This window comes from Strongylocentrotus purpuratus, unplaced genomic scaffold (genome assembly GCF_000002235.5).
Source record: "Strongylocentrotus purpuratus isolate Spur 01 unplaced genomic scaffold, Spur_5.0 spur5_scaffold_3, whole genome shotgun sequence".
NCBI classification, from domain to species: domain Eukaryota; kingdom Metazoa; phylum Echinodermata; class Echinoidea; order Camarodonta; family Strongylocentrotidae; genus Strongylocentrotus; species Strongylocentrotus purpuratus.
This window is the reverse complement of record NW_022145609.1, coordinates 27694064-27704576: the sequence shown is the minus strand read 5'-3', so window position 1 is coordinate 27704576 and position 10513 is coordinate 27694064. Positions and strand designations below refer to the sequence as shown.

The following is a 10513-nucleotide window of genomic DNA, read 5'->3' as shown; positions in this document are numbered from 1 at the left end:
TATAACAAATGAAAACTGCCATTTGTCACTCAATGACAAGTTTTGTGACGCGGCGGCCCGCCCCCTGGTTTTACGACCAAGCAGAGAGACCCCCCCCCCCCCCCCCCCCCCCCACCAAACGGGAGACTCTGCAAAGGGAACGAGGGGCGGGAAACGATACTAAGGCGAAAATGTAACGTTATTTCACCCGTGCCAGTTACCGATCCTCGTCCAAATATCCGGTAGTCAATCATCTTTATTATAGTGACGAATCATTAAAGAATTACTATACAGGCAATGCATAACTGCACGTTACCTTTTCATTTTTTTAAAGTTAGTTGATTATTTCAGCTTAAGCAACATGTGTACGAAATTGTAATTACGCAATGTAACACGATATTCAGCTGGACGTGCAGTGCAGTGACTCCAATCTAGGAATTTCCTCGCTGATAAACGTTATATACATTTATAAATTCGGCAGATTTTACTTGATTTTTGCATTCTTAACTGTTAAGATGGATAGGGATGTGGAATCAGTGAGGAAAATAGGGGATATTCTGAATGATCAAAACAAACAACTCGCCGAAAGATTCCGTGCTCTTTTCACGTTGCGTAACTTGGGAGGAGAGAATGCGATTTCTTGCATTGGAAAGTCTTTTTCTGATCCGTCTGCATTGCTGAAACACGAAAGTGCCTACTGTCTCGGACAAATGCAAGATGAAAGAGCGATTCCTTTGCTGATAAGTGTACTAGAAGATGATACGCAGGAGACAATTGTCAGGCATGAAGCCGGTGAGTAGAATGGAATTGGTAGCCCTGCGCCCGCCGACAACAGCCGACCAGGGCCAGGGGCTAGAGCCCATCAAGGCTTCAATCACAGCCCCCCTGTTCTGGCTTTCAGTTGCGGTGTGGATGTGGGCTACGGCAGCGCTGCGCTGCACTAATCAGTGACATTGTGTGTACAGCATTTGGGCTAGAGTGGAGGATTATTATTTTTTCAGATATTTCGGGATTGGGAAAAACTAGCCTTAAGGGCTCCCTCGAAATGTTTTTTATGATAGTATTCGAGGGAGCCTTAAACGGCACCCATAGGGTCCCACGGAGAGGTAGGTAAACAACAACCAAAATGTGTCCAAAATCACACTTTCCCGCACCAGACCAATATTGGACAGTGGCTTTGAGTTTGATAAATTTTGTTGTAATTGTAGTCCTAATTACCTCCTGAATTTAAAAATCGGAGGTAAAAATAATAAAATAAAAGCAATTTTCTTACCAGACCGATACAGCTCAGCTCCCTTTTCACGTGTACCGTGTGAATTCACGATCTCTACACAATGGTGATGACCTCTGACTGGCACTTCGTAAATGTGCTGCTTCTGTATAATGCGCTGGATAACACTCATACAGCGCATTATACAGAATTTTTATTATAATTGCAGCAGTTATGAGGATGTAAAGAGTGAAAATCTCCTTGCATATCTCATTTATCGCGGTCCGGTCGAACTGAACCATTTGTTTCGTACAGTCCCGTACAGTCCCGATAGGCCATACTTCAGTCTCTATAATCGGAGGTCTAGTGGAGCCAGACGTAGTCTCAGTGGAACAACCGACGATTAGAGAGACTGAAGTTTTCAGTCTACCATAGGCCTACCCTTTTCTTTTGCCGTTTTGGCCTTACTTACATGTACTAGTACTTAGTGCCTTACAGTACATAGTTACGTACGTTGTCCTTCAACTCCTTGGCTTTACATTTACTCAACAGAACTTGTCTAGCAAAGTTTGGTACTAGTATCTGGATCTAAGACTTGACTTGAGCTATGTTTGTAAATGGCACAAAATATGTGAAAAAATTAATACACTTAAGAAGTTAAAAGCAATAATTGCTTGAAGACAATTTCATTGACCCTATGCCATGGCTATGTACATTGGGCCCATTGGTGAAGTTAGGAGTTAGGATATTTGTTAAATCATTCTGAAAGTGAGGAGAATAGTTTTCTTGCGCTTTTCTCTTTCACGCTCAAAGGGTCGCCTTGCTGATCTTTGTATTTCTTTAACACAACTAACTTAAGATCTGTAAAGGGGAGGGGGGCGGGGTCATCATTTCATTCAATGCTGTAGAGTACAGAGTGATTAATATTCAACTTTTCATGTTGCACTAAAAGTATAAACATATTATGGCACTCTAATGAACGGGATGTTATATGATTTCTGTCCACAGGAGAGGCTCTTGGTGCAATAGGACTACCCAGTTCTATTGAGGTTCTGAAGAAGTACGAACATCATCCTGTCCAAGAGGTAAGAACAGAGGTGCCAGACGTGAGGGCAGTGCATGACCTTATGCTCTGTTAGCTCCCATTTCCAAATTTTGCAGAATTAGTCCAGAATCAGCATTACACTTCCCCAAATCCTTCACTCTTGTCACCAGTTTTTAATATCCCCTTTATTAAAGACATACCGTACCTATTTCAGATTGCTTACAATTAGTCACTGCTTTTTTGTCTTTCCCAGTTAGAATCATGAACAGATATTTTGGGTAGTTTTTCAGTCTCATCAGCGTTTTTTATTAGGCAACTAGATATTGGTGCTTTATTAATTCCTGGGATGGATTAGAGTTTGGACTCTGTTTTTGGTCTCGTATCTGATTTGTTCACTAAAACTAGCAGACACAACAACGAGAGGGCATAGGTTCAAGCTTGCAAAGCCGAGGTGTAGGACAAATGTAAGGAAGGACCCATTTAGTCACAGAGGGATTGATGATGACTGGAACTCTCTGCCTGAAGTAGTCGTTGAGGTTCCCACTATAGACGCCTTCAAACCCAGGCTTGATCTTTGCTGGAAGGAACAGCACTTTGTCTCCCAATACTCATGTTAATTTCTTTACATCAGTCAAAATGCTACCTCTTGCCCCTCTGCCTCCCTGACTTGTATATTATGAGAAGTATTAAGCTAGAGTAAAAGAAGATAGCCCTGGAAGCTCGACTGCTGCCTCAGCATTCTTCCAGTATTTTGCTGTAAAGGTAAAACCAAATGGTATTGTGGATGCGATATCACAGTGCTGGGTTTGGTTATATAAATCCATTTTTGCAAACTTGGCTTTGGATTATTTTACAAGTACGGTATGTTCTCTTCTGCATAAATATGTAAGATTAATATTTTGATCACTTTGTAAAGGAAAAAGGGCTCAAAGGGAGTTACTAGCTCTGGGGAGTGTTTCACAAAGACTAAGATCAACTTTAAAGGGATCGTTTAACAATGTTAAATCTGAGATACACGGCCCTATGTGTTTTCAGTGTCTGTGATATGGTGTAATATTGAAGCCCTAAAAAAATTGCGCTTCAAAATGATTAAGAAGTGCCTCAAAAAAGTAAAAAAATTTGAGTGACTGGTTTTACCCCCAATAGTCGTTTTCCCCAATAGACTGTAGTGTTATGAAAACCGTCGGGCGAACGGTTTTCAAAATTTGTAATTCCAATCATAAATATCTTGATAATCAGACGGGCGATCGGCTTGTAAAAGTCATGGGGTTTCTGACTGAGCTAAAGGTTTATAATTATCATTGCTTCATGAGCTAAATCCAGAATTTTATTACAGAATCTATGACAAAGTTACCGGATCCCTTTAAGTTGGACTTAAGATTAAGTTGAGTTCTAGTCATGCGATTGCATTGTGAAAGAAACGGTGTGGAATCGATCAGAAAAGATTGATCATCAAGCATATAAGTAATTGGTCTGTATTGGAAGGTTCTGGAAACATCAAAATGATAACAAATTTGGCCCATTCTAGGAAAAGTTACTAGCACTGTACACAGAAATACGTATATGGGACTACAAGAATATGCGGCATAAAAATCTGTTCCATTTTTTATGCTGTTAGATACCATATTTAGAATATTAAGGCATTTGAATAGCCATGCTTTTCAGGGACCACATTTGCATAATAACAATGATAACGCTCACAAATTACTTTTGACCTCTTCCCAGAACTCAACCTTCTCTTTAAATTTTGTATGATTTTTATATTATTTTTGTTTACATTTTGTGTTTGTCTTAGATATCCGAAACCTGTCAGCTTGCACTCCAGCGCCTCGAGTGGCTGGCAAGTCAGCAGAAGGTAGAGGAAGCATCGCGTCTAAGACCGAACCCGTTCAGCTCCGTAGACCCTGCTCCCCCTGCTGTAGAGACCAGTGTGGCTGAACTGAGACAGATCCTCCTGGACCAAGGGCAACCTCTGTTTGGAAGATACAGGGCCATGTTTGCCTTGAGGAACCTCAACACAGAGGAGTCTGTTCTTGCCATAGCCGAAGGTTAGTGGTGTGGTCTTCTTCTTCTTCTTCTTGTTCTTCTACTTCTTCTTCTTCTTGTTCTTCTTCTTGTTCTTCTTCTTGTTCTTCTCCTTGTTCTTCTTCTTGTTCTTCTTCTTGTTCTTCTTGTTCTTCTTGTTCTTATTCTTGTTCTTCTTGTTCTTCTTGTTCTTGTTCTTCTTGTTCTTCTTCTTCTTGTTCTTGTTCTTCTTGTTCTTCTTCTTGTTCTTCTTGTTCTTCTTGTTCTTGTTCTTCTTGTTCTTGTTCTTCTTGTTCTTGTTCTTGTTGTTGTTGTTGTTGTTGTTGTTCTTGTTGTTCTTGTTGTTGTTGTTCTTCTTCTTCGTTATCATCTAGGCAGTCTAAACAATGTAAAGATCTTTTCATTTCAAGGCCACAAAGTGAGAAGAGAAGAGTCAGTAACAAAAATGATATCAACTGGAAATATTGATAGAGAATCGGACAAAGACAGCATATCAATTGCAAATGCATTACAAATCACCAGGGACTAAAGTAGATGGAGTGCCAACAGACAGGGCACTTAACAAGCATTGTTCATCAGAGAGGCGTGATAGCTCAGTCGGTAGAGCAGTGGTCTCGTAATCCGGTGACCCGGGTGTGAAACCAAGGCGATGCTCTAGTGCTCTTTGGTAAGGTATTAATCCTTATTACCAGGTCCATCAGGGAGGACCTAAAGCCTTCTGCCGTCTAGTTGCTTACTATTACTAACAAACATTTATGCTTTCTTAGCAGTCAGGTAAAATAACCACTACTACTACACTGCTACTATCAATGTGTAGATATAGACCAATGGAATCCCTTTTTTCTTCTTCATATTTCAGGACTGAAGTGCACGGACAGCGCCCTCTTCCGTCACGAGATAGCCTACGTCCTAGGACAGATGCAGCACGAGGCCAGCATCCCTCAGCTCCAGGAGCAACTAGCCAAGGTATCGGAAGACCCCATGGTCAGGCACGAGTGTGCCGAAGCCCTCGGCTCCATCGCTGCCGAGAAGTGCTTGGAGACACTCCAAGGCTACGTGAAGGACGAGGCAAGGGTAGTGAGAGAGAGCTGTATCATTGCCCTGGACATGTGCGAGTATGAGAACAGTAACGATTTCCAGTATGCCAACGCTCTAGGAAAGATGCAAGGTGATGCTAAGGAAGGACTTGTGAAGTCATGATGATTAAAAGTCATGAACATGAACATTAACAGCTTCTTGTTTATTCCATTTTTAGTGCTCAACTTCCATACATCATGCAGTAGAATCTTGTTATAAAAGTTTATACTACAGCAATGTTTCACCGTATATGTTATTTTATTCACAGTGCAGAAGAGGTTTTGTAAAACAGTCGAACTCTGTTCCACTTTTAAATGAGATGAATAGTAAAAAAATCTTTTATCATGTAAACAAATTTCAGAAATTATTTGTTCATTTAATTATATTTGCCAGTTATGTCTGACAAAGTTTCCATATGGAAAATATGGGAATACTGCTACTTTTAACCCAAGTCTTGAAAATATCAATTTTAGTTGTAGGAGAATTTTGTTTCAAACACACCGTTCGTTCGTTCGTTCGTTCGTTCGTGCAAAGAATATCAAGGAGTACATCATCTAGATAGGAAGATCCTTATTAAGCCAACTGATTGTCTCATCATCGAGATCACGAAGTCCGGAAGCACCGTGAGGGGATTTGTAGATAGGTCAATCATCAATAACATGATCCATAGTTTGGATCTCTCCACAGGCGCAGTTTGGTGATGATTCAGCTCCAATTTTATGTAGGAAATATTGTGTACGGCCAACTCCTGTTCTGATGATTATACATCTCACATTGTGTGGTCATGTTTCATGAATTTAGTAAAAGAAATGTCTTTTTTGGGTTTATAATGAAATCTTAGGAGAGATTGAGGATCAGGGAAACATTAGAGTATAAGTGCATGTATAGCTGATTGTAATATCAAGAAAGAGGAGCAGTGATTCAGACATTCATTGAAGTTGCCAAACTGAAACTTCTGTATTTTCCTTGTAATGATGCAAATTAGTAATGAATAAGATATATAATCTTCTGCAGATGTCTTAAGAATACTGAAGGATAATAGTATTCTTGGACTAACCCAAAGCAATGGTGAATGGTTTAGGGAAACAAATTCTTGCCCCTCTTATTTTATTTACTAATGTTAAATGATTACTGACGTGATGCCTTCAAATGAACTTGGATTTTACTTACCGGTACATCATGAAAAGTTATGGCTGAAGATGGGGGTTTTAGTTGAAAATTTCACATACTTTTAGATTGAATTGTCAGTATATGAAGTACATGTAGAATGCATTTGATATTTATTAATTTCACATCTATTTGGAAATAAATCATACTATAATAGTCAGTGAATCTTCTAAATGAAATCTTCTGAAATCCAAATATAAGAATTGCAGTAGATGGTGTGGTGGAATAAATTTCTCACTCCAAATATACCTAAGTAAGATAAAACATTGAATTAAAGTTATGATTTTAAGCCTACTTTGCTTTTACTATTGCAAATCAACCATTGGTTTAAAACTGCCAAATCAAGTAATGTCTCCTTTTTTAATTATAAAATGTTAATAATTATGATTTTGTTTATCCAGGGAAGCCTCATCAGCACCAGTGCTGTTCTTCCTGAGGGCCCTACAATTATTATTATCGGTACCCCCAGCATTGTCCAGTTATGCATGTTTACCTGGGTGAAGAGAGGCAAAAGAGGATAAATGCATTGCCAAAGGATGTTAGTGTCGGCCTGGGATTCTCACCCTAAACCCTGGGATTGAGTGTCAAGTGAATGGACCACTGAACCATGATACCATGCCATCATGATGTGTATAATAAATGATTATTCCTACTCAAACTCAAAGATTAATACTTGTACATGTAGTTTTTTTTGTTGGTCAGCTCAAATGGTAACAACATACCATATGATACGATTGTAAACATGGTGGCATATTGTGTGTTTAGACTCAAAAGGTTGTTAACTCTGTGTAAAAGCCTGTCTGGTTCCAAACACATAAAAGAGAAGATACAGTTCTGATCATGCAGTAGCATTGTAAAAGAAACATGTTAGATATTGGGAATGGTCAATAATGTTGTTATGACAAAATGATTTCTACATCATTTGTTGAAATGATCAACTCTAGCACGTCACAGTAACACAAGAAAATCAAATAACAGTAAAATCAAGGAAAATAACAACATTTTACTCATACTGGGTGCTTTAATTTACCTCCCATTCACCAACCCAACTCGGCCGCGCGTGCGCAACATTGACATATTTTTAAAATATGAATATACATATGATTCGTAACAAAAAATATTGTGAATTTGTGTTTCGTGACGGTTTGAAATCATCCAAATCATAATGAATATAATACCATCTTGTTTAAAATTACAGAATGAATACTATTTCAAACAAATGAAGGACCAAACATACATTATAGTTTCAAAGGTCCAAAATTGTTAATCCTTACTACCATTAATCGTATTGGAACCTTAGGGGATATCAAAAAGCAATCCTTTTCATGTGTAAAGCCTCGGTCACAAATGCCATTACGAACTGCTACGAACGCCGTACGAACGCCATACGAACGCCATACGAACGATTTTCAGACAATGGAAATTCGGGAAGACAATGGAAAAACGGAGATTCGTACGAAATTATCGTTCGTATGAACCTTTGTGACCGTAGCATATATTGCTTACCGGTATGCAATACTTTTCCAAATAACAATATAATGGATAATAAAGCTCAGGAAACATTTATTCACCTCTTCCAGAACTAAGGATATGAGGGGGGAGAGAGAGAGAGAGAGTGGAAAGGGGGAGCAAAGGGAGCGAGTTAAGAAGATTATTGTAATGGAGATAAATGAAGAGAAGTCAATGAGAGTGAATCAGAGTTTAATATTAAGTCACAAATGCTAATACAAGGTACTTTGTTAAGCTTAGTATAGAATATAAGATATTAGATAAACAACATCAAAAATAGAGGATACAGTCTACAAAACACTAATTTTGAGCATTAGTCTACACCGCATAGGTATAGTGAAATTTGCCTTCAACCTATCAAGAACTTAGTTTGCATATTACGTCACAATTCTTCAACACTTTTGGCCAATTGGGAGTAAGCAAACTTCCCATCACAATTTTTGTTCTTGCTATTCACCTCCCACCCCCCCCCCTCCTCCTCCTCTCTCCTTCTCTCTCTCTCTCTCTCTCTCGCTCCTCTCTCTCCCTGTTGTTTCTAGGCTCGGTCATGTTTCCTTGTGATCCTAACGTTTTCAGAGCTCGACCGACCAAATACTGGACAAATAGAATTTGACATGCCATTTTCAAAACAATGTTGCTCAGTGAAGCGTGTGTGGATTCATTTTATCGAAGTTTCAAGACAATTGAATATTACTTCTGCTTTATGAAAAGCAAGAAATTACTGTTATACAGCTCACATTAAAAATCATAGTTCCTTCCAACAATTGTCTATTTTCGGGTTTCATTTTTCTGGGATTTCCTGGATATTTTGAAGGGTGTAAAATCTAAAACAAATGATATCAGCATGGTGTTTTGGGGCTAATTTCTTATCCGTGTGAAAATGAATCATTGCTTAAAGAATACATTAAATGATGGTGAGATTGATTATAATATGGAATAATAGATGAACATGGTGAATTGATGAATAGATACATTGATGAGAGCGTAGGGGGCGGCATTACAGCAGATCAGAGGACAGATCTCAACCACAATATTCAGCGATCTCTAAAAGTGCAGAAGCTCATCTTCATCTCGAAATTCTCTGTATAATCTCGTCTAATCGACTTGATTGCCACGAATGGCAAAATACAAGATTTCAAAATCTCGTCCCATCTCGTCAAATTTATTTTCTCGGACACAAAGATCTGACGAGATCTTGGGATGAGAGAAGACAACGCGATTGGGGTTTTGGTAACAACAGTATATCTTTTCAAATGAACGAATTTTGGTTGACTTTTCCTCAAAATTTCATCAAATTGTAACTTTCTATCATAGAAAGTTACACTTAATCGTATATCCTTCAAATCAATCGTATCTTTTTCTATCAATCGTAACTTTACAACAAAGAGTAATTTGCGATTATTACAGATAGATACCATTAAGAGCAGGTAAATTGGAGATACAGTAGAGTTTTTGCGATTGATTGAAGTCAATTTAATGTCACTGGCCCCTGATCTCAACTTCTCGTTCATCTTCTCTAAGAAGTCGACTGGCCAAAGTCCGTCATCGTTTCCAAGGTTTATTTTCGTCCAAATTAAGATGACCTACGGGTACGACCTTGGCGTCATGCACTTCACCCCCCCCCCCCCCACTCAGTGTTATTTAGGGTACGCGTATGCTCGTTCCCACTTTTTGAAAGCACCCCCTATGTGAGGACTGCCAACATTTCCGAACCCCCCCCCCCCCCTATCGCGGGCTTTTCGCGGGCTTTTCCTGCCTTGGAGACCCCCCCCCCCCTAAATACGGAAAAATGCTCAATGTACCCCCCTAAATTCGGAATAATTTCTCAGGAGTCCAAAGAGATGAGAGAAAAAAAAGAAAAACACCCCCTTTTTAAAGAAATCTCCGGGTGAAATGTCAAATACACCCCTTTTTTTACAATTCTCGGGCCGGACTTTGTCGCACGAAAAGTACCCCTTTACCGGACATTTTGGTAACACGCATGCGGTCATTCCGACCCCGGAGTGGGGGGGGGGGGGGGAGGGCGGGACTTCATCCTGTCCTGGATATGTCTTTCATCTTGCGCCCCGGAAGTTAACTCGACAAGATATTTATAGTCATACTTCGTCGTTTCTATGTGCGTTTTTGAGCCCCCGCACAATATATTTGAATGAGGCTATTATGCCTAGCTTTTTATTTTTAAAATATGTGTTCTCTACATTCTCATTGGCCTTGTGATTAGCATTAGTAGATCATTTGTGAATATAATACAATCGCAACTACTTTTAATTGCAATGGCCTTGTACGTGACCTTTTGAAATTTGCAAACACTACAAGGACATAATATTAACCAGGGGATGGGGGGATACGGGGGTGTGCCGCTCTAATGGGTCACTTTTTCACAAAAAAATCCCTAAACATGGGTCCCATTTTTAACAAAAATATCCCTAAACATGGGTCCGTTTTTTAAAACTTTCAAAATGTTCGGGTGTTTGCATGGGCTTTACTCCGAGAAGAGACCC

General features: G+C 39.4%; 1 protein-coding gene across 1 annotated transcript; it reads left to right on the top strand.

Moving 5' to 3' along the window:
* Positions 1-354: 354 nt before the first annotated feature.
* Positions 355-7167, top strand: LOC582221 (deoxyhypusine hydroxylase). The gene is made up of 4 exons (XM_030996533.1): positions 355-771; positions 2198-2274; positions 4030-4282; positions 5119-7167. The coding sequence occupies exons 1-4, from the start codon at positions 495-497 to the stop codon at positions 5457-5459; spliced, it is 948 nt and encodes a 315-aa protein (XP_030852393.1). The 5' UTR covers positions 355-494; the 3' UTR covers positions 5460-7167.
* Positions 7168-10513: the final 3346 nt, after the last annotated feature.